The sequence below is a fragment of the Equus quagga genome, chromosome 1 (genome assembly GCF_021613505.1).
Source record: "Equus quagga isolate Etosha38 chromosome 1, UCLA_HA_Equagga_1.0, whole genome shotgun sequence".
Lineage (NCBI taxonomy): Eukaryota > Metazoa > Chordata > Mammalia > Perissodactyla > Equidae > Equus > Equus quagga.
In genome coordinates, this window is record NC_060267.1 from 51,194,466 (window position 1) to 51,217,900 (window position 23,435).

The following is a 23,435-nucleotide window of genomic DNA, read 5'->3' on the forward strand; positions in this document are numbered from 1 at the left end:
GGGGGGGGGGGGGGGGGGGGGGGGGGGGGGGGGGGGCGGGGGAGGAGAGGGGGAGCCGGAGAGGGGGCGGCGCTGCGCGAGTTGGCCGAGACCGAGGCCTGGGGGCCGGCGCGCGGGGAAGGGTTCGCCGAGGCGGAATGTGGGGAGCCCGCGGGCCTGGCGCCGGAGAGGGCTGGGTAGGAGGGGCTGTGGGTTTTCAGAGCAGATATAGGGGAGGCTGGGGAAGTGTGGGGGCAGAGTCTGTGGCAGAGGTGAGGTGGGAGGTTGTGGGTAAGTGGCAGAGATTGGGATAATGGGGTTAGATTGGAAAGATGGAGCTACATGGGGGCTTTTGGGGCCATGAGGTGTGTGCAAGGAGGCGAAAGAAGCTTGGGGTGACAGTGTCTGTGGCAGGCATGTAGCGGGGGAGGTTTGGGGGGCAATTATGAGAGAATGGGATGGAAGTTTGGGGTCATAAGGAGGGGAAGAAACTGAAAGGATGGAGACGTATAGGAGAATGGGGTTTCTGGAAGAGTAAAGAGTTTGGGGGTGATTGGTGTTGGGAAAAGAATAGGCAATATAAGAATTTGGGGGCAATGAAACAAAGCTGAGGAGAGACAAATCCAGAGACGTCAGTGTGGAGAAAGAAGGGAAAACATGAGGAGCCTTAAGAAGGGATGAAGGAGGTGGGGCCAGATGCATATTCCAGGGGGAGGCTGGGGTTCTGAGTGGGAAAGGAGGGTGGAAGACACAGAGATGGCTGGATTCTGGGGGTGGGGGGTTTCCAAAGAGAGCTGAGGAGGGTTTTGGTTGGCAAGAAAAGGTAGATAGAATGAGATGGGGGCAGCGTAAGCTGGGTAAAGAAGATTAGAGGAAAATGTAAGATGAACAAGGCCTTTGGTGGCAATATGGAGGAGGGAAGGTCAGTGCTGGGGAAGACAAGAGAGGAGATGGGAAGGAAAAACAGTAGAAGGAAATGATAAAAATGGGGAGGGAAAGCCCCAGTGTAGGTAAGGGATTAATTTATAGGAATGGGACGCCATTCTCAGGCCCTTCTGTCTGGTGGTGTCTCCATTTTACTTCTCAAATCTGTTTGAAGCCATCACTGATGGTACCTTGGGCCACAGGGAAGGGGCCAGGTGGGGATTAAGCTCAGTGTGGAGCCAAATCCCTGAGTGCCCTGGTTCCCCAAGCCCAATCATTCTAATGTGGAGACAATCCCCACCACAGTCTGCAGGCCTCTCCTTCTCCCCCCACTGCTCTCCAGGCAGCCTGTGACTCTGTCAGCCTGCCAGCCATTCTCAGTCTTCAGCCATGAAGCCAGCACCCCCACCAGTCCACCACCAGTGTCTTCTGGGCTCTCTCCCTGGCCCCACACCAAGCAGCAACATCTCCAGGACAAAGGACACCAAGGAGGCACTGGGTGATTTTTGGCAGCTGAGATTGGGAAGGCCAGAGAATGGGAGGGAGGCAGGCTGGGAAACAGGAAGAGCTGGAGCTGGAGCCTGGATTGGAGCCCTCAATAGTTTTCCAGATTTAGGGTGGGGGTAGGGCATGTGTGGGGCCAGGTCAGCTAGAGGTCAAGGATGGGCCCTGAATGGCAGGATCCCCCCAGCCTTCTGGGAAGGAAGGAGGTTAGCTCTGTAGCAACTCAGATTTTGCCTCATATTTCCTTGAGCCAGGTTCTGCCATGTTCTAGAAATACCCTAAAGCTCTAAATGGATTCTAAAGCACTGGGGAATCTGAGTAACAAGGCTTCCTAGGCCTAGGAAAGAATCAGTACTCTTTAGTCTCTTGAATTGGTTGGCACTCACTTTACCACCCCATGCCCACCTTCCTCATCCCTCAGGGCCTTCTAGAGACCAGGCCGGCTCCATACCCCCCGTGTCCCCCTCTCCTCCCCTTCTTCAATGCCTTAGGACAGCCCTGTTCCTTCTCCAAACCCCTAACTTTGTTCCAAGACTCTTCCCCTCCCTGGTGCATTTCCTCTCCTTCTGCACTTTTCATTTCAGTCTCCCACTGGGCCCTGACCCAGGCCCTTCCCAAGTCTCTTCCAGGCTCAGCTCTTCTCCCTCATTTCTTTTGTGTGTATGTGTGTGTGTGTGTGTGTGGAAGATTGGATTGGCCCTGAGCTAACATCTGTTGCCAATGTTCCTCTTTTTGCTTGAGGAAGGTGGTCCCTGAGCTAACATCCATGCCAGTCTTTCTCTACTTTGTATATGGGATGCCACCACAGCATGGCTTGATGAGCGGCGTGTAGGTCTGCTACATGCCCAGGATCCGAACCTACAAATCCCGAGGTCCCAGAAGCAGAACTTGTAAACTTAACCACTACACCGCTGGGCCCACCCCTCTCCCTCATTTCTTAACCACTAAGCGATGGGCTAGAATGGTGACATATCTGAGCCTAAAAGAAAAATTTAGACAGAGACAGGAATGGGATGGGAGGAGTCAGAATAGAAGCTAGAGTCTACTCCCTCCAATTCCGCCCCTACCTGAGGGCCAGGCTCACAGTTCAGCTTCAGAGAACATCACACACACACCCCACCATCCCTCACCCCAGCTCCCTCTTGGGCCCCAGCCCCCCACAAACCACTGGTCTCTAGGCAACGGCACAAAGGGAAAGTGGAGAGAGGGGGCCTGGGAGGCCCAGGCTGAGCTAGCTGTAACCCAATCCAACCCAGTACCTGAGGCGGGGCATGGCTGCCAGAGAAGGCAACCTAGCAAGCAGCAGGGAAAGGGCAGAGGTTAGGAAATGCGGCTCCAACCAGAATAGTCCTGGTCAGTCCAGGAGTTACTGAAGAAAGATGGATATAATGGACCCCAGAGAAAACTGAGAGGCACAGAGAAAAGTACGGTGTGCCCCAAGGGAAACACAAAGGGGTGCCAGGAGACATGGGAGAGAAGGGAAAGACGAGATGCCCACACTGAAATTAAGAGGCCAGAGAGGGGGCAAGAAGCTCTTTGAACTGAAAATGGTTGAGGTGTCAGCGACACAGGAAGACAAGCAGAGAAATGGGTCCTGCCCCTAAAGAACTGGAATCTTTCTAGTCCTGGAGCTGGGCAGAATGGCAGAGGGAGCACAGGACCAGAACTCAGAGTAGAAACAGTGGGAGGCCCATAGAGGGCAACCTTTGAAATGCCTCCCTCCCCACCCCTAGCTGGCGGTGCAGTATGGTGTCCTGCAGACCCTTGACTCCCTCTAGTGGCCACAGTTCCCTATGTGCAGCCTCCATGGCTGGATTCTGCCCTGGTATCCAAGCACTGTGAGGGGGTTTCTCTCTCAGATGGTTCCTGGATTCCCATCTAAATGCTGGGGCTCTACCAGAGATGAAGAGTTATAATGGGTCTCCAGTCGCACACTGGCACCCTACTTGCAGGCTGACCCAGCCAGGGGGCCTTTTGAGTACTAGTTTGCTGGAAGACTCAGTCAGGCTCTCCTCCATACCCCCCAGTACCTTCTTCCCTCCCCAGTTCCACATCTTGCAGGGGATGATGCCCATGCAGTGCTGTTCCATCTCAGAAGTGGCCAGAATTCTTTTCAAGAGGCCAGGATGGGAGCTGCTGCAGTCCACAGTTTTATACCTTCTTTGGTCAAGGTGCTTTGGGAATTGGAAAACACTTTGGACCCCTTTCTCCCAAAATGCACATATACACAAAATGTTTGATACTTTCAGGAATTCTTGGACCCTGGGTTAAGAATCCCTAATTCACCTGGGTCCTGGGGCCAGGCTTGATGCTGAGCAGGCAGAGGCAACGTGGTCCCCACCTGGCCAGGGTGGAGTAGGCAGTGCCATCATCCTGGCTATGTTTGTTCAGTTTCTTCCTCTTTTCATGCCTTCCGCAGCTCTGCTATCCAGTTTGACCAACTTCCAGGTGTTCCATCTTCTCTCCCCTCATATGGACTAGAGTAAGACTCCTCAGACACAATAATGTACTGTGATTCAGACTTTAATGGTGGTGCTCATTTCAACAGCACAGAGGTGGTGGCCACTGTGGAACATGGCACAGGGGAGTGAGACATTGTTATGGTGCAGCTGCAGGAAGAAGAGGGAAGCTAAGGCTGGGGGAGTTATCAGGGAAGAGCCGCCAGGCACACAGTCCCACCTCTGGACTGAGCCAGGCTTCAGGTAAGGGTTGGCACACACAAAGGAACTGCCATCAAGGCCCTTTTCTGTTACCCTTCCCATTCCAGCAAGACCTCCTGCCCCAGGAAATCTTAGAATCTACAGCCACATGAAATACAGATGCATAGTCCCCTCCAGTCAGGCCAGTTTTTCGACCTGGAGTTATGGGGAAATGATTAGTTAATTAACCGGATGAATAAAAAATAAATAAATGAATGACTAATACACTAAAGTCTTAGGCTAGGCATGACCATGCAGCCAGCACCCCCCTCCACCTCAGCACTATGCAGTTCCCAGCTCATGTGTAACGTGGAACCAGTACAAAGCAAAAGTGACACGTGGCCCCTCTCCGAACATCTCAAAAACTAACCCTGATGCTCTAGTCACAGCCCCTGATCGTTCTTCCATGGACCCCCTTATAATCCTCAGTCTCACAGCCAGTTTTTGAGGAGAGAATAGAAAGGAAAGAGAAGTGGAGAGTGTGGAACCCAGAGAGGGGGAGAGCAGAAACAGCAGGGGCTGGACAAGCCAAGGCGCAGCAGGTCAGCCGGGGTGTGTGGAGTGAAATATCACAGAGCAGGACAGGAAGAGGTTCCAGGAGGAGAGGAGCAGGGTTCCAAGTCTCCAGGAAAATAGTGGGATCACAGCACGCTGGGATTGCGGAAATTATGTCCTGCAAAGCGAGCTTCATCCCCCAGCTCTTCTTCAATTCTGAGAGAGAGGAGCCAGAAAGGAAATGTCAGGGAAGCAGGAGGATCCACTTCTCTTCCCAGGAAGCCCACAGCCTCCAAGTCCCTCACTCCACCTGCTCCTGTGTCCTGGCCCAAGCATGGGCATTCCCTGGCTTCCCCACATGACCTGTGGGATCCATCAATCAGGCCATCAGTAAACTCATCTTTCAAAAACAACTATTTCTGGATATCTACTGTTCTCCAGGCCCTGGGCCCTGGAGACAGAACAGGGGGCAAACAGAGCTTTTAACCCTCTGGGTCCTAGGCTCCCAGTCCCAGGTTCCCTCACCTCATGAGCTGATTGTACTTAGCCAGACGCTCAGAACGGCACGGGGCACCAGTCTTGATCTGAAACATCCCAAAAGATCAGCAGCTCAGTGGCTGCCCCTTCATTTTTAAAACTTATACTCCCTTGAAATTCCCCTAATATCCTCAAACCCCTGGAAGGAGAGACCCACCAATTCCACAAAGATCTCCCTTGCACTCACCTGGCCTGTGCACAGCCCCACCACCAGGTCGGCAATGAATGTGTCCTCAGTTTCTCCTGAGCGATGACTCACCATGACCCCCCAGCCATTCTCCTGGGCCAGCTTGCACCTGTATCCATACACCAGCACTGACCCCCCGGCCCCTCACAGTGGGCACTCTCTTCCCAGCCCCAACATTGGGTCTGTGTCACAAAACATCTGGAGGGAAGCTGTCTGGGAGGGGAACAGAGAATCAGGGGTGGAGGGAGCAGAACTAAGAGAGCTATGAAGGTGACTCCAGGTTCCCTGCTCTCCTCTCATCTGTGGGCAAGATTAGGCTGGGAGCACTTCCAAGAGGGGTCCTGCAGAAACAGGTTGAGTAGGAGAGGGCCAGAAGGCACTCACGCTTGGATGGCTTCAGTGACGGAACCAATCTGGTTGACCTTGAGCAGCAGACAGTTGCAGGCCTTTTCCTCCACTGCCCGCTCAATACGCTTTGGGTTGGTTACTGTCAGGTCATCGCCCACAATCTGGATCCCTACATTGGCTGTGAACTTCGACCAGGCAGCCCAATCATCCTGGTCAAATGGGTCCTCAATGGAAACCACTGCAGGGAGAGTGGTAAGGGGGCTGTTGATCCTCCTGTGGTCTATGTATCAGGCAGGAACAACCCCCTTTGATTCCCTGAAACGGACAGCTTCCCTGGCTAACTGAGCCTGCTCATCCTTGCTTCTCCTCACCCCCTCCAAATAAGCCTGCCCTGAGTCTTTTTTTTTTCTTCTTCTTCTTCCTCTCCCCAAAGGTCCCCAGTACATAGCTGTATATTCTAGCTGTAGGTCCTTCTAGTTGTGGCATGTGGGACGCCACCTCAGCATGGCTTGATGAGCAGTGCCACGTCCACACCCAGGATCCAAACTGGCGACACCCTGGGCCGCTGCAGCGGAGAGTGCAAACTTAACCACTTGGCCACGGGCTGGCCCCCCTTAACTGATTCTTATCTAGATTCTTTCATAAAACTTTTTTTTAAAAAAAGCATTTAGAACCTTTCTCACAATCGATCTTTGCATTTTCCTATTTTCATTACTAGGAAGCCCTTCCTCATTACTAATGGAAATCTTTCACTCTGCAATTTATGTCTATTTTTTTCTTGCTCTGTTTCAGGAAGATGGAAACCAACTGCCTCCATCCAGGGGTAAAAGCCCTCAAGAGACTTGGAGAGAGAAATTCAGTCCTCCTCAGCCTTCTGTTTTATTCACACATCACTTCCAGCTCCACTGAGCATCCACAATTTCATCAATCAAAAATATTCAAATGTTCAGTCACCCTCTCACCATCCCTGGTTCCTTCCAAAGCCTTCCCCATGACCCCAGTAGCTTCAGAGCCCATGACTTTAAACGGGACCGGAAGCAGATAGAACAGATTGATCACAGGAACCTGAACATGTACACTACATACAAAACCCAGGTCTGCAGGAGGCTCCTGCACCCCATCACGGGTTCTCAGGTTCTTCTTAGCTCCCCTCCACCCAACATCTGACTCAGTGCCCCAAAAAGTCCACAGTTGCCCCAACACATCCCTGCCTGCCCCCACCCCTCCCCCTGCCCTCTCGTCCATACCCCTTGCTCTCACCAGGATAGTCCCTGACAAAGTCCTGGTAGAGGGCCCCTAGCTGGTCCCCAGTGATATATCGGGAAGGATCAGCAGGAGACTTGAAGTCCAAGTCATATTTGCCATCACGATAAAACTCTGAGGCAGCGACATCCATGCCAATAACGATCTTTTCTGTGTAGCCAGCCTTGTCGATGGCTTCCTTCACCAGTTCCAAGGCTGGGGATGGAATACAGTGAGATTATCAGCAGGAATGGTGGGCAAGGAGGAATGAGGGACAGAAAGAAAATCAGAGCAGAGGTCGAGGACCTGCTGGGGAGACGTCTGGCTAAGGTTGTTGTTGGGGTTACCCCCATGTCTGGGAAGAGCAAGCCTTCTTCTAGGAAGGCAGAGGAATGGAATTCTGTTAATAATAGGGTTTTTTTAATAGTTATCATTTATTGAGGGCTAACTATGTCACCCAAGCATTTTATCTATACAGTCATGTGCTGCCTAACAATGTTTTGGTCAACGACAGACCACATATACAACAGTGGTCCCATAAGATTGTGCCTTATAGCTGAGATGTGTAGTAGGCGACATCATGTAACTTTGTGTAAGTACACACTATGATGTTCACACAAAGACCAAATCGCCTAACTGCGCGTTTCTCAGAACATGTTCCATCATTAAATGACGCATGACTATATGATCTCATTTAATCCCCACAGTGATGCTATGAGGTAGATACTGTATTATTCCCCTTTTCCAGATAAGAGAGATGAAGCATTGAGAAGGTAAGTAAGAAAGATCACTAGCCAGTAACTCTTCAAGGTTCTATCCAGATAATTTGGCCTCAGAACCTTAACTTTTAATCATGACCTGTATTGTTTCTATTCACTAGAACAGTTTCTCCCAGGGCAGAGAAAAATAAGCGATCCTAGAGGCCTAAGAGGTTGGAGTGGGAATCGGGTAGATTTGGAATGGATCCCTGGAGTTTGGTGTGTCTCATCAAACTGTGAATCCTATGGAGTAAAGGCCGGGACGGCTCAGCCCACAGGTCACCTAGACCAGCATTCCAAGGGGCTCCAGTGAGAATGTACAGTTGCTAACAGAGCTGGCTGGGCAGATGAAGACTGTCCTCGCAGGCCTACTTGTGAATTTGGCAGTCCCTCTGCAACCCACTCCAAGAACCCGTACCTCTTGGAGTTAGCTCAAGAACCATCCACCAACACTCCTTAGGATTTAGTGAAGTGTGTGGTCCTTCCTGATGCCCCAGGATGGAGTGAGACTTAGAGTTGGGAATGGGGCTCCTGGCCTCACCTTCACTGTTCTCCAGGATATTGGGGGCAAAGCCACCTTCATCTCCCACATTGGTGGCATCCTTGCCATACTTGTCCTTGATGACCCCCTTGAGTGTGTGGTAGACCTCCGCCCCAAGTCGCATGGCATCCCGAAAGCTCTCAGCACCCACTGGGAGGATCATAAACTCCTGCATGGCCAGCTTGTTCCCAGCATGAGAGCCACCATTGATCACGTTGAAGGCCTGGGAGCCACAGGACAGAAAAGTCACAGAGCACTTCCCTTTTTGTCCCTAGGAGTGTTAACCCAAGATCTCAAACTTCCCCCAGCTTCCCAGAGTCAGGGTCTCAGGTCCCCATCCTTTCTCTTTAGCTGTCCCCACTCACTTTTCTCTCATCAACCTCACAAGGTTTCATGCTCCCCCACCCCACCCCTGGGAGAGGCACAGGCGTGGCAGGTAGGCTCACCGGCACAGGCAGGATAAGGTCTGAGTTCCCAGCCAGTTGAGCAATGTGGCGATATAGGGGCAATTCCCGCTCAGCTGCCCCTGCCTTACACACGGCCAGGGACACACCCAGGATGGCATTGGCCCCAAACTTGGCTAGGAGATTAGAGACAAAGGCACTGAGCAAAAATGTCCCTTCCTCTTCTAGCCCTTGCCTCCACCTATATTCCCCAAAAGGAGCCAGTAAAGGAGACCTCCTCCTCCCTCTCCACTCCTGCAACATTTCATCCATCCTCTCCTGAAAATAGCAGGGAAAGGGGATAGGGAGAGAGGAGGTGATTGCATAGGGCAGTGAGCTGCACCTATTTTTAAACATCCCTGAGACCACAGAGCATCTCCTGCCAACTCCCACCTCTTTATGCTGCAAAGTTCTTTCTGTCTAATGTCACTCCCTCCCACCGCAGTTAAACTCATCTTCTCTTGCTCTGGCTTTGGGAGGAAGATGGAAGAAGGGCTAGTCCTCTGACAGTCCTTCCTAAGGAAGCCCCCACAGCGCTGGCTCCTTCAGTTCTGTCTGCTCCACATGTTCCTACCCTCACACCTCCCCACTTTCTCCCTGCTTACATTTGTTCTCAGTCCCATCCAACTCCAACATCAGGTTGTCCAGCTTCTCCTGCTCCACCACAGAGAAACCCTGTGGGCAGAGCCGCCATCACCCAGGGCCAGGACGGAGGCTGGACCCTAAGGTGGAGCCTGCCCCCCTCCATACACAGGCTCCCATCTAGCCAGGGTCCAACCAGGTTCCTGTGACAGCAGCCTATCTGGAATAGGGGACATGAACCCCCACGGGAGCAGGGGTCAGTAAGGCGTCTTCTCCCCACCCTTCCCTTGGTAACCATGATCCCCAAGAGGTGGGCCTTTCTCCCTCTTCTTCTTCCTCCCCTAATCCAGGATTCCTTCCAGGACCCTGGTCCTGCCACCCCCAGCAAAGAGCGGGCCTCACTGAGCTGATGAGGGCTGGTGCGATGGTGGTGTTGATGTGGTCCACTGCCTTCAAGACACCTGGGGAGAGGCAGAGAGGCCAGACTGGGTCATGCCAGGAGGGGCCAGAAGGAAAAGGGGGAAAGGCTGCAGGAAGAGGGTTGGGGACTGGTGTGAGACAGGAATATCAAGTTGAGCGGTGAGAGAGCCTGGAAAAGAGAAAGGGCCTTACCTTTGCCTAAGTAACGCTGTTTGTCCCCATCTCTCAGCTCCAGGGCCTCATAGATCCCAGTGGAGGCTCCACTGGGCACTGCAGCCCGGAAGAGACCTGGGAGAGGAACACGGACTGAGAAGGGAGGGAGAAGGACGCCACAGGGACCAGGGATTCCTTCAGCCTTCCAGCTCTAAACTCCAGCCTGCCACATCCAATCCTCTCCCACACTGCTCCCTCATACACACAGACACACACATGCACACACACAGAGGCAGATGTACAAGCAGTGGCCTCCTCATCCACCCCACTGAGGTCCCACATGCACAAGTAGGAACCCACAGAAATGAAGCTCTGCAGGCAGCACACACATGCACACACACACAGGTGCACACACAGACATGCAGAGGCAGGGCATGTCTCATACACTAAACCAGAACGCAGAGACCTGCCTCTCCAGGCTCCCTTGGACAAGGAGGATCCAACCCCCACAATGCAGGCTTTTGAGCCTGGCCCAGCACCCCATCCCCACTGGGAATCAAGCATGGCGGTAGTGAGAAGGCCCCGGCCCTGCTCATTACCTTTGGCAGTGCAGAGATCCACCTCCACCGTGGGATTCCCACGGGAGTCCAGGATCTCCCGGGCCCAGATCTTCTCTATGGACATGATGGCTGGGATCTCCTTGGGTGGAAGGGAAGGAGGCAGAACGATAAGAGGCTTAGAAGGGTGGAGCCTGAGATCAGTGGGAGGGGCCAGAGGCTGGGCGGGATGGGAAAGAGGTTACTGCAGTGGGTAGGGGGTGGGGAGGAGCTGGCTGCAGTTGTCGGCTGTAGAAGGGATCCCCCCCACCCCCAACATGGGGAGAGGAGAAGGTCAATGCAGTGAGGAAGGGGAGGTCACTGCAGTGGGGGGCGGGGTAAGATCAAACGACGAGATAGGAGGACACCGCAGTGAGGAGGGGAGGGGCGCGGCAGTGGTTCCCTCGCCCCCTCAGCAGCTTCGGCAGCCAGCCGGCTGGTGGGGTTCCCCCAGATCTCTTCAGAGCAGAATGGCTACCAGGCTTGCATTTCTTCTTGGAGCCGAGACGAAGATGGGTCGTCCGGGCAGCTGGGACTCTCCTCCAGAGCCCCCATCCCAACCCCTTAACACCTCAGCCCCTAGTCTCTTTCCCAAACCTACATCCTTCCTCTTCCCGAGAGAGGTACAGTAGAGAAGTCTGGAGAGAGGGTCCTGGGGAAGGCCGGCAGTCCCTGGGGCTGCAGCGGGGAGGGAGGAGGAGGAGAGACCCGGGGCAGAGGCAATGCTGGGCTCGTTCTCCCCGCTGCCCCTAGACAAATTCTCCCCTCCTCCCATCCCTCCCCCTTGCACGGAGAGAAGCAGTGTAAAAGGAGAGGGGCGAGGTGGGGGAGGAGTGGAAGAGAGGGTCGTCTAGAGGAAGTCTGGGGATGCTGAGGTAGGGTGAGAGAAGACATTTCCCCAGATGCAAAGCCAACGGACGTGCCAGGATAAAAATGCACAGCCCGGGGAGACCCCAAACTCAACAGCGACAGAACTGGAGGCGGAGAGGGGCATGGGGAGTGGGGCAGGTAAAGGTGGAGAAAGACGCAGTTAGAGAGAAACAGGTGCAGAGAGGCCCGGCGCCCAAATGAGGAGGGGGCGACAGCCTGAAACCGAGAGGAGCGATCCGAGAAGGCCAGGGAAGAAGGGTGCCCAGGGGACGGAGCAGGTGCGCAGCGCCACTGGGCGAGAGATGCGCACAGGCCAGGGGAAAGGGACGAGGACCGCGGCGGAGGGGAGGGGGCTGGAGGGGCGCAGGGGTCTGGTCGGGGGTTCACCTCGGGGCTGCGACTCAGCCGGTGGCGGTGGCAGTAGCGGCGGCGGCGCAGAGAGAGCAGGAGTGGCAGCGGCGGCGGCTGCGGCTCCCGGGCGGCGGGCGGGGGGCGGGCGGGGGGAGGCGCCGATAGGGCCAGGCGGGCGCATGTGACCCGGAGCCCCCGATGAGTCAGGCGCCGCCGGCGGAGGCGCACGTAGGAGCGCGGGTGGGGGACCGACGGGAGTGGGATGGGGGAGGGCTCAGGGGAGAGCGATGGGGGAGGGGCGGGGGGCCACCCAGGACCTGACCCCCCCAGAGCCCACGCGCGCTCATACCACGCCCTGACCCCCTCGAAAGTCAGAGGCGCAGCCTCACACCGGTGATCATCCAGTGATGCTCATATGACAAACTCAGTCTCATAAACCCGGTCAGACACAAGAGTAGCAAAATGTCTCTTTATTGAAACATGGAATTGTTCCTAACACCCCAGCCTGCCTCCGCAGCGCCTCTGCAGCCAACTCTACAAGCATCCCCTCAGCTCCTCCAGGCCTAGCTCGCACCCCCACCTGCCGGAGGGCTGCCCCTGCCTAGGCTCTGGGCCCACCCGCACCGCTGCTCAGGGCACCACTGCCCAGGTGCCCTTCACAGAGCTTGGGCTGCAGGCTGTGATGAATTCCCAGGGCTGGAGCAAGAGAAGGTATCCTCTAGGAATGTGGCAGCCCTCCTGACTGGGAGCCTTCTCAGGTCTTGGGGCCAGTGGCTTTTTAATTTCCTGGAGAAAGAGGACGGAAGTAAAGCCTCCGGGACCCTACTGCTTTCCCACTGCTGCCTCTGCCCCCATCGGAAGTACCCAGCTGCCACACATCCTAGGACTCGACTCGTCTCCTCAGTCTCCTTCTGCCTCGCCCTGCCCCCCTTTCTTCCCCTGACCCCTGAGTCCTATTATTTTTAGTTTCAGATTTTTAGTGCAGGATCTTCCTCTCCTCCCTTCTCTCCTGGGCCCAGCTGCATTCCTCATACACCACCACCAAGCTCCCTCCTCTGTCCCCCACCAGGCCCCAGACCTGTCCTTTCCAGCTGATCTTCACTCCATGTCACGTGTGGCTGCCTACCCCACAGCAGCATCTCTGCCTGCCACCCCAGTTCTTTTCACGTAGTCTTCTGGCCTCCTGATGTATTTCCTAAGCCTTTTCTCAACTCCTCCCTGGCCCTTCCAGTTCATTCTCCCCACCCTGAGACACTCCCTGACTCCTAACCCTGGTCTCTCCAAGGCTTCTCTTTGCCTTATCCTTTCCTCACCCACCTCCTCCTATAGCAACTTCTCTTTCCCCTATAGGCCAGGCCCTTGGCCTCCTCTTCCTGCCAGCTTCCTTACTATCCTTGAAGGCTAGAAGAACCGCTGCTAGGTCGATGGTTGGTCCAATTCCAAGTCATGCTCGGGCTCAGCCTCCTGCTCCTGATCCTGCTCCTCCTTCATCCTCTGACGGATCTCATCGGCCTCAGCCCGCTCCTCCTCCTCGAAGAAGTCCTTGTCCAGGCGTTCGAGGTGTGCCATCTGCACCAGGGCCTCCTGGCGGTAGTCGTTCTCATCTGTACATGGGTTGTCCAGCAGCACCAAGGCTCGAAGCTTGGGCAGGTCCCGAAGCTTGGCTAGCTCCCCCAGGTCAGTCACCATGTTGCCCCTGCAGGTGCGGACAGGAGGGACTCACTGGGGAATAATGGGCTTTGGAACCCAGCTGCCAGGTATGAGGCCTCTGGGGGAATCTCCCACTGGGCTCCGGTTTCCCTGGAAACACTGCCTCTGTGGACTGGCCTGCCAAGCATTGCCAGATTTGCTGCAGAGGTGCTGTCCAGCCCTACTCCTTCCTGCTTCTGCTCTTCATGGAATCCCTGAGTGCCATGTCTATTCTGTAACATATCGTATTCATCCTTTTGGAGCAGCAAAGCTAGGTCACAACCCTGTTGTAGTTGGGGAGAAGGGGGTAAATCTCCCTTGCAGGGACAGCCTTCTGTGTCAATCACACCTAATCCAAGGTTAGACAGGAGGCCCCAGGCCAGTGGAGAAGGAACTGGGATCTAAGGTCATGGAGGAGGGTGCTATGTTGGTGCTCCCCACAGGAAGGAACCTGGAGCTTGGGATGGATTGGGGTTTCCCTGCCTGAAGAACAAGCTTCATTTCCTAATGTGCCTCCCTGTACAGCACTCTGTTTATTTTCATGTTCTTGCCTCATGCCTTTATGAAACCAGGTTTAAATGTTTCAGCATTATCTCAGTGGAGGTGTTGAACCTCACACAGTGTTTCTCACTGGGAGTGCTACATGCGCTTTGTGCTGGACCGTCCTGTACATTGAAGGAAAGTTAGCATCTTTGGTCCCAGAGCCACGTCCCGGTCATCGAGACAACCCCTCCCCTCTATGCTTACTTCTAAACAACCCCAGTTAACAGCCACTGAGGAGGGTCTATCTTCCTGTCTAGACCATTAACAGGAAAATAGCACCCTCACCCCTCACCCTACCAGACCAATGTGGCAGAGCTCATCAGCAAGAGATTGCTCCAGGAGTCAGGGCAGGAAGTGGGGCTTCAAGGTGCCCCTGTCCCTACTTGGAGATTCTCTTCCCATTGGCAGCCTAGAGGATTTGGCCTTGTTGACTAAGAAGGCAGCTTCTTTACATTTTTGCTTAAAGAAACACACATAAAATCCTCCAGCCACCAAGAGATGCTGAAGGAAAATTTCCCATGATCCCCAGTGCCTTTCTATCTAGAGATTTTCTTTCAAATACTCTTCTCTCTCAAATCTGAGCACATCTTGTGTTTTATGTCAGTAAGTGTTTTATATCATCCCTTACAGGTGGGGCTCAGGACAAGAGAGGCAGGAAATGGGAAGGGGAATTGGGGTCCAGGAGATGGAGAAGGGCAGTGGAAACATATGGGATAAGGCCAAGAAAAGAGAGTTGGAGCCAGACTGAGAGTCCCTTGAGAACAGGGACCATCTCTGATTCCTTTAGATGTTCCCGAAACACAGCACAAGGCCTGGCACATAGCACATCCTCCATAACTGTGCAGTGAACAAATAAGGATTCAGAGGTCTCAGGCTATAAAGGTCTCAGTGTTGCAATTAGGACTGAATGTAAAGGAAAGGAAGGGGAAGGATCAGGATGGAAGATGAGGTGAGAATCTGGGAGTGGGCTAGGAGTGGGGGATCGGGGCCAGGGGGGAACACAGGGTCAAAAGCTGCTCCTGGTCAGGGTAGGAGCAAGGTGGGGCCTGGTGGAGATACATACCTCAGGTTGAGGTACTGCAGTGACTTCATTTCCTTGGAGAAGCCACTCAGAGTTTCAATCTGGTTGTCTCGAAGATGCAAGGTAGTGAGATTGCTAAGGTTCTCCAAGCCTTCCACCTTCTTCAGCAAGTTCTGGGCCTAGACTCCAGGATACAGTCGATAGATTGGGAAAGGGGAGCAGGGGTAGGGAAGGAAGAGAAGTCAGAAAGAGATGCAGCAAAAGAGGAAATCTAAGAAGGAGGGAGGGAGGGGTGCAGGAGGGGAGTGAAGTGGGTGGAGATTGGTGTAGAGAGTAAAGAAGTCCAGGAGAGGCTGCCAGGCCAGAGAGTGGTCAGCAGTAACCCCCTACCGCTCATCCCCCTGAAGCCACCTCTAATTAAGGAGGAGATGCTTCGACCCACCCCCAGGTCCAAGAGCCCCCACTGCTCCACTGAGGAGAAATGGCTTCAGCACCATTCTGGAATGAAGCAGCTCAGGAGTCTAAAAGGCCAAACATTTAAGTGGCCTCCTCAGCCTGAGGTCTGTACCTCAGTTATGGCACACTATGCTGCTATCTGTATCAAAGTAAATCGTCTCTGCGTTATCCACGCCTTATGTATTAGCCCTGCTAGGTGGTAAGCACCTTATCTGTTTTAACTCTGCATCCCCACAGCACCTGGCACCAGGTAGGGCTCAACAAGTGATACCAACTATCACTATGATGATGGAGTTAGTAGCTGAGCTACTAGAAGCCAGGCATCCTGGCCCCAGGACAGTGCCCTCTTTCCTGCAACAACCACCCTCTCGCCCTGTGAGTTACCAGGAAGAGGTTCTTCAGCTTAGGAAGGTTGATTCCCAGGGTGCTGTCCAACAGGTTCCCCCGAAGCTCCAGTGTATGCAGGCTGATCAGCTTTTGGGGGTCCAGACCTGTCACCATGCGGATGCGGTTTCCTGAGGAGCAGGAGGGTGTCAAGAGCTCAAAGGGCCACTCTGAACGTTCAGCACTACAGCCTGGACTTTGGCATCATCCTCTCCCTTTAATGCTACGTGGGTATGAGGAGGGACAGCTCCAGATTAACGCTTCCAGGGCCCTGGGGCAAGTGGTCTGGTAGTCAAGGGCCTGATGGACCTGTGCACCTAAGCCTTTGAGGAGTGAATGAAGAGTGCCCAGCAATCCACATGGCTATCTCTCACTCCTCCATCAAGTCTTTGCTCAAACGTCAGCTTCTCAGTGATGCTTGTCCTGACCAACCTGTTTGAAATTGCCCACTGTGCCCCCTCACTCCCTTTACCTTGATCTATTTTTTCCAGAGCATATATCTCCTTTTAATATACTACATAAATTGACTTACTTATTGTCTTCATTGATAACTGTCTGTCTCCCCCAACTAGAATGTAAGCTACACGAGAATAGGGATTTTCTTTGTTTTGTTCACTGTTCTATCTCCAGCACATAGAACTGTCATAATGAGTTATAATGAGTGTCTGTCTGAATGAGTGAATGAATGAATGCAGATTGCTATGTGGCACAGCCAAAGATCACACTGCGCACTTCTGTTGGCCCAGGCTAGGAAGGAAAGAATCTTGTGTAGCCATCCTAAGGCCCCACCTTTGAGATCCAGGCTGCCCAGACGAGGATGAGAGATGCCCTCAGTGTCAGTGATCTGGTTATGGGCAAAACTGGCAATCTGCAGGTAGGGCAGCTCGTTCAGCTGGGCGCTCCGCAGCCGGTTGCCATCAGCCTTGAGCCAGAGCAGGTGTGTGAGGTAATTGAGTGGGTACAAGTCTGTCAGGTGGTTCTCAGAAACATCCACATAGCGCAGATGGATGTAGGAACGCAGCAAGTAGATGTCTGTCAGATCTCTAGGAGGTGGCAGAGGCCAGGGTTAGGGTTAAGAATCCAGCAAGGACGGGTAGAGATGCTAAATCAGGGGCAATATGGAGATGACTTATAGTGGGGAGAAGAATAGGTGACAGATGGGCAGGGTGAGGAGCGGGAAGAGAGGTAGGTGGGTTCTTAGCAATGGACAGGGACCTTGTGTCTGTGGATGGCTGAGAACCAATACCCTGAAGGACAAGAGTGGGAGTCCAGCAGGTATCCCCCCACATACCCTCACAGCCTCCAGTTCCCAGGCCAGCTGTGACATAGCGAGTCACAGGGCTCCTGAAAAGTAAATTCTATCCTTCCCTCCTCACTGGCCCAGGAGGAAAGAGATCCAAACTCTCAGCCAAAACACCCAGGAATGAGAGTGAAAAAGGAGATTGGGCCCTAGATCCTCAGTCCTCTTCTGGTCCCCCATAAACGCACCTCTCTTTAAGCTCCAGCTTCACATAAGCATGAGCCAGTCCACTGCCTGTCTTACAGAGCAGAGAAAGCCCTTCCTTCATCATGTCCTCCGTGAGGGGGCTGGGCATCCACTGCAGGAGGAAGTGTGATCAGGCATCCCTTTCCAGCCCATCCCCATGCCTTAGCCCTAGGACCCCTCTGTTCCCATGTGCTCACTTCCTCAGGGAGTTCTTCCCCCTCCTTCCTGTAGTCCTCCCACTCCTCTGTCTCCTTCTCATCATCTTCCTTTTCCAGATCATCCGGGTCTGGTTCAAAGTCTTCCAGATCATCTTCATCTGACATCTTTCTTCCCTGCTGAGGGCTCTGGAATCAGATCAAGCAAGGTCCTTGTCCTGAGAAAGAAGGGTCTCCTCAGCGTCTTCCAACCCTCGGCTCCCTGACCTCGGTTGACCGGGTGCCCCTCCCATCCCCCCATCACCCCTGACCTCTTCCTAACTATGCTTCTTTCCTCCTTGCCGTGAACATCTCTTTTTGACTCCCAGCTTCTTCATACTTCCCACCAAGGACCCCTGTCTCTTCAGGATGCCTTCCCAGACTCCTGACACCTTTCCTGCTCTTCACAGTGGTGGCTCCTACTCTCCTCCAGCAGCTCGGTGGTCTCCCTGCTTTCTAGACTCTTCTCTCCCCAGTTCTTCTCACCTCTTCTTTAAACCACCTTCTCCTCAAATCTCTCCTACTGATCCTTCCCCTCCACTCCCCTTCCGTCCTTAACCCCTGCTCCCCTCGTTTCTTCTAACTCTCCCACCCTGCTTAGCCCCATTTCCCATCTCCTCTGGGACACCAGCCTGACACAGTCTCCAACCCTCCCACCCAATCCTTCGCACAGGGGCGCAGACCCTGGTTCTGCTCCACTAGAAGCCGTTTCGGAGAGGGTCTTGGCCTGGAGAGGGAGATTGTTTTGAAAGAGCCGCAAGGGGTGAGGAGGCGTTGCGTACTGCTGTTATGGCAACCGAGGGGGTGGGCGGGGCACTTGGCTTCCGCAGTGGCAACCGTTGAGAGAAGGGCCGCGAATAACTGAACTGAAAATCCGCCCCGGGGCCAGTGGGTCAGCAGTTGCCTGGTTACGAGCTCAATTTCCTAATTCCAAGAACCCGGATGAGACTCAATAATTGGCAGAGGGCATAGAATAATGGGCGGGGCTTAGAAGGGTGCAGAGAGAGGAGGTGGGGCTAGCCATTACGTCACTCGAGACCTTAATTGGACCGGACATCCTCAATGCAAAAGTATTGTGAATTTAAAAGAAACTCATCCCCTGAAGCAAAAAGGGGGAAAGAGGAGCAAGAAATACCAAGGCAAGTGGTCTGGTTCCACCACCACCCAGGTCCCACCCTTTAGTTATTTTCAGGTAGACCTTTGGCAGGTGGCTTGACGGAGTGGAAGGAGCCCAGGCCCAGAGAATCTTGAGACCTGGGTTGGAGTCTTAGCAGATCTGCGGTTTACTACCAATTTACCCAAGCTTCATCCTGTCGTCTGTAAAATAGGCTTAACTATACCAACTGACAGGGATCGAGTATGAGTCCAATCTCTGCTAAAGCGCTGTAAAGATGGCTAAACCCAGTTTAGGAGCATTTCACTCCTCACACCCTCGACTAGTTTGATCAAACCTTTAGGGGATAGTAAGGGAGAAAATCCAACCTGTGTCTACCAAAATAGTCCTCATCCAACAGTGTTATACAAATAATCAACAAGAACGGATACAGCCACACCCGGGCAATCAGGCCTGTGTGACTTGTTGAAGGAAACAAAAAAGAGAAAGGTTGAGATGCAACAAACATTTCTGGAGAGCTTGTGCCAGACATTGTGTGAGATGCCTTTACAAGGAATATTTAATCTCCACACCTGTCCTGTGAGACAGATATTTGAAAGAAGAGGAAACTAAGGCTCAGGGAGGTTAATATTTATGACACAATTCCTGCCAGGGGAAAGGGGGATATTACCAATCTTGTAGAATCTAATACAAATAAAACAATTTAGCCAACAAGGCAAGATATCAAGTAATTGCTAAATGGTGCATTACAGGCTGTCTATAATATGCAAAGTGGTCTGATGGAAGATGTGGGCCGGAAATCAGGAAATACCTCCTGCCCTGTCCAGCTTGGGTAATATAGTTAATAGACAAATCTGTTCACTTGATGTCATGGAACTAGCAGACGCCAGGTTAGAGACACCAAGTTCAAAACCCACTCTACCATTGAACAGCTGTGTGTGCCTCAGCAGGTTATATAATTTTACAAGGTTTAATTTTCACATCTTGTGAAATGGGGTTAGAAATGTCCACCTCAAAGGATTGTTAGAAGGTTAAAAGAGACAATGTGGGTAAATTACCTTGCACTTAGTTGACCCTCAGTAAATGTCCCTGCCCCTCTCCATCCCTTGCTTCAGTACTGGGTTGTTGTGAGGAATAAGAAAGGGTCTGTATGGTTCGGATCCCTGGTGCGGACATGGCAACGCTTGGCAGAAGCCATACTGTGGTAGGCATCCCATGTATAAAGTAAAGGAAGATGGGCATGGATGTTAGCTCAGGGCCAGTCTTCCTCAGCAAAAAGAGGAGGATTGGCTGTAGTTAGCTCAGGGCTAATCTTCCTCAAAAAAAAAAAAAAGGTATGTATGAAAGCACTCGGAAGGGCTAGAAGTGCTATGCAAATGAGAGTAGTTGTATTGTTGGAATGCAGAGAAAGGAAAAACCCACGTAGTTTGATGTAGTCAAGAGAAAGAACGTGGTTTTCCTTGGCCCAGAAGAAAGAACACATTAGGTGGGAAGAAAAGATGTGACATAAAGATTAGGGAGGTATCAGTTAGCTTACTTTTGTTAAGCACTTACTCTGTGCCAGGCTGTATGTGGTGGGCACTCAAGGACATTAAACACAGTCCCTTCAGGGGGCTTACAGTCCAGTGACAAAGTAAACAAGTAATTCCATATAATGAGACAGATATTATAACAATGATACCTAATACTTACAGAGCTTTTACTAAGTGCCAGGGGATAATTTGATAGTACGTGATATCATATCTTGAGGGCAGAGATTCCAGACAGAAGAAGCACCTTTGGTAAGGCCTGGAGGGGAAAGAGCTCAGCACCTGTGTGAGGTCGGCAGGTGGTTCTGCTGGCTGGAACAGTGCTGCGCTCAGGGGGATGAGGGAGGAGCAGCAGACAGGGCTGGACCAACTAAGGAATCTGGACTTCATCCTGAAAGCTGTGAGGAGCCAGTGGAGGTTTTATTTTGTGTTTCATTGACAAGGACGGAACCTACACCATGTAATGAGAGCTAGATACTTCATGTCCTCTTTGATGACATCCTTTCCCCAGTGGCTGGTCTAGATAGAATCTCCTTTGATTATAAAAATAATATTTAATTAAACTAAAAATGCAAATAATAGATGTATATAGAGGAACATAAAAGTCCATGATCTCCCTCAGCACCACTCTCATTTATTAATAAAGACATAAATTTTTAAAAAAGAGAAATAGTATCAATCATACATACTGTTCATCAACTGGATTATTTTCACTTAATAATATGTCTTGGACATCTTTCATATCACTAAACATAAATCTACCTCTTTTCAATAGTTGTCTAGTCTTCCATTATATGGATATATGGTAATTTTTTAACTGTTCCCTATTGATGGATATTAACTTTTTTAAAAAATTGCCGGGGCCGGCCTGTGGCACAGTGGTTAAAGAGCACACGTTCCGCTTTGGCGGCCCGGGGTTCCCCGGTTCAGATCCCGGGTGTGGACATGGCACAGCTTGGCAAAAGCCATGCTGTGGCAGGCATCCCACGTATAAAGTAGAGGAAGATGGGTGTGGATGTTAGCTCAGGGCCAGTCTTCTCAGCAAAAAGAGGGAGGATTGGCAGTAGTTAGCTCAGGGCTAATCTTCCTCAAAAAAAAAAAAATTGTCAACATTATAAACAATGCTCCATAAAAATCCTCATAGATAAATCTTTACTCTGCTGCATGTGTACTTATACATGTAGCAGTACTTCTCAAATTTTAATGTGCATAGCAATTGCCTGAGGATCTCATTAAAATGTAGATTCTGAGCCAGCCCTGATGGCCTAGTGGTTAAAGTTCTTTGTGCTCTGCTTCTGTGGCCCGGGTTTGGTTCCTGGGCATGGAACTACACCACTCATCTGTCAGTAGCCATGCTGTGGTGATGGCTCACAAAGAAAAACTAGAAGGGGGCCAGCCCAGTGGTGCAGGGGTTAAGTTTGCACATTCTACTTTGGTGGCCTGGGGTTCACTGGTTCGGACCCTGGGTGCAGACCTATGCACTGCTTGGCAAACTATGCTGTGGCGAGTGTCTCACATATAAAGTAGAGGAAGATCGGCACAGATGTTAGCTCAGGGCCAGTCTTCCTCAGCAAAAAAAAGAGGAGGATTAGTGGCAAACGTTAGCTAAGGGCTAAGCTTCCTCCAAAAAGAAAAAAGAGAAGAAATAGAAGGACCCACAACTAGAATATACAACTATGTACTGGGGCTTTGGGGAGGGGAAAAAAGAAGTAGATTCTGACCCCTCAACTGATGCCAATGCTCTGGTCCACAGACCACACTTTGAGTAAAATGGTTCTGTGAGATACATTCTTAGGAGGTGCAGTTTCTGGTTCAAAGGGTATGTACCTAACTTTGCTAATCTTAATAGGTTGAAAAATGGATTGGTCATTATTATTTTAAATTTTCTTTTCTGAGGAAGATTAGCCCTGAGCTAACATCTATGCTAGTCCTCTACTTTGTGGGTTGCCACCACAGTATGGCTGATGAGTGGTGTAGGTCTGCACCTGGGATCAGAACCCGCCAACCTGGGCCGCCGAAGCAGAGCGTGCCGAACTTAACCACTACGCCACAGGGCCGGACCCTAACTTGCATTTTTTGATTGTTTGTGAGATTGTTTCTTTTTATATGTCCATGTGTTTGAATTTATTTTACCAAATGCCTTTTCCTATCTTTTTTCACGTTTCTGCCGTGTCATTTTTTTTCATTGATTCGTAGAAGCTCTTTATGATTTGGATGTTAACTGGCAGAGACTGCCAGTTGCCTACCTAATATTCATTCTTCCCTTCTTCCTTACTAACACAACTGTTTTTAAACAGTTTTATTAACATATAGTTCACATACCATAAAATTCACCCATTTAAAATGTACAGTTCAATGGCTTTTCGTAGACTCAGAATTGTGCACCCATCACCACAATCAATTTTAGAACATTCTCCTTACCCTAAAAAGAAACCCTGTACCCCTTAACCATCACATCCCAATCCCCCCCTCCATCCCTGCCCCTCGCAACCACTAATCTACTTTGTGTCTCTATAGATTTGCTTATTTTGTACATTTTATATAAATGAAATCACGCACCATGTTGTCTTTTGTGACTGGCATCTTTCACTTAGCATTGAGTTTTCAAGGTTCATCCATGTTGTAGCATGTATCAATACGTCACCCCTTTTAATTGCTGAACAACATTCTGTTGTTTGGTTTATACCACATTTTATTTTATTTCTTCATTCATCAGTTGATGGACATTTGGGTTGTTCCCATTTTTGTCTATTATGAATAATGCTGCTATGAACATTCATGTACAAATTTTTGTGTGGCTGTGTGTTTTCCTTTCTCTTGGTTATATATGCAATGAGTATAAATATAAAAATAATACTCTAGGGGCTGGCCTGGTGGCACAGCGGTTAAGTTCGCACATTCCGCTTCTCGGCAGCGCGGGGTTTGCCGATTCGGATCCTGGGTGCGGACATGGCACTGCTTGGCAAAAGCCACGCTGTGGCAGGCGTCCCACGTATAAAGTAGAGGAAGATGGGCACGGATGTTAGCTCAGGGCCAGTCTTCCTCAGCAAAAAGAGGAGGATTGGCAGCAGTTAGCTCAGGGCTAATCTTCCTCAAATAAATAAATAAATAAATAAAATAATACTCTTAGTATCAAAATATAGGATTCTGTGTTGTAATGAATGGATTCCAAAGGAGGATGTGATTCTTTGCCACATGGAGATTTCATTCTAAAATATTTACAGTATTAATACATTGATTCATTTATTCAACTATATATATTGAGTTCCTACTGTGTAACAGGCACTTGCTAGGGAGCCTAAAAGAAAATATAAGCAAATTCCCAGAAGGAAACTATTTTCACTTGAAAAATTTATTACAAATAGAACCTGACCTCAGATATTTCAACTT

General features: G+C 51.3%; 2 protein-coding genes across 4 annotated transcripts; both read right to left on the reverse strand.

The window, feature by feature from the left end:
- Positions 1-3,920: 3,920 nt before the first annotated feature.
- On the reverse strand, positions 3,921-11,750 carry ENO2 (enolase 2). The gene is made up of 12 exons (XM_046671410.1): positions 11,666-11,750; positions 10,412-10,511; positions 9,852-9,947; positions 9,642-9,700; positions 9,263-9,332; positions 8,661-8,794; positions 8,215-8,437; positions 6,934-7,131; positions 5,710-5,911; positions 5,326-5,434; positions 5,127-5,185; positions 3,921-4,817 (listed from the first exon to the last, which is right to left on the reverse strand). The coding sequence occupies exons 2-12, from the start codon at positions 10,494-10,496 to the stop codon at positions 4,748-4,750; spliced, it is 1,305 nt and encodes a 434-aa protein (XP_046527366.1). The 5' UTR covers positions 10,497-10,511; positions 11,666-11,750; the 3' UTR covers positions 3,921-4,747.
- Positions 11,751-12,084: 334 nt separating this feature from the next.
- Positions 12,085-18,167, reverse strand: LRRC23 (leucine rich repeat containing 23). 3 transcript variants are annotated; one of them, XM_046680869.1, is made up of 8 exons: positions 18,086-18,167; positions 17,406-17,581; positions 17,211-17,320; positions 16,512-16,765; positions 15,723-15,853; positions 14,925-15,061; positions 13,019-13,325; positions 12,085-12,415 (listed from the first exon to the last, which is right to left on the reverse strand). In XM_046680869.1, the coding sequence occupies exons 2-7, from the start codon at positions 17,529-17,531 to the stop codon at positions 13,046-13,048; spliced, it is 1,038 nt and encodes a 345-aa protein (XP_046536825.1). In that variant the 5' UTR covers positions 17,532-17,581; positions 18,086-18,167; the 3' UTR covers positions 12,085-12,415; positions 13,019-13,045. The 3 variants fall into 3 exon arrangements, with proteins under 3 accessions (XP_046536825.1, XP_046536831.1, XP_046536842.1); XM_046680875.1 differs by having other exon boundaries at positions 17,406-17,552; positions 18,086-18,149; XM_046680886.1 differs by lacking the exon at positions 18,086-18,167 and adding an exon at positions 17,675-17,869 and having other exon boundaries at positions 17,406-17,552.
- Positions 18,168-23,435: the final 5,268 nt, after the last annotated feature.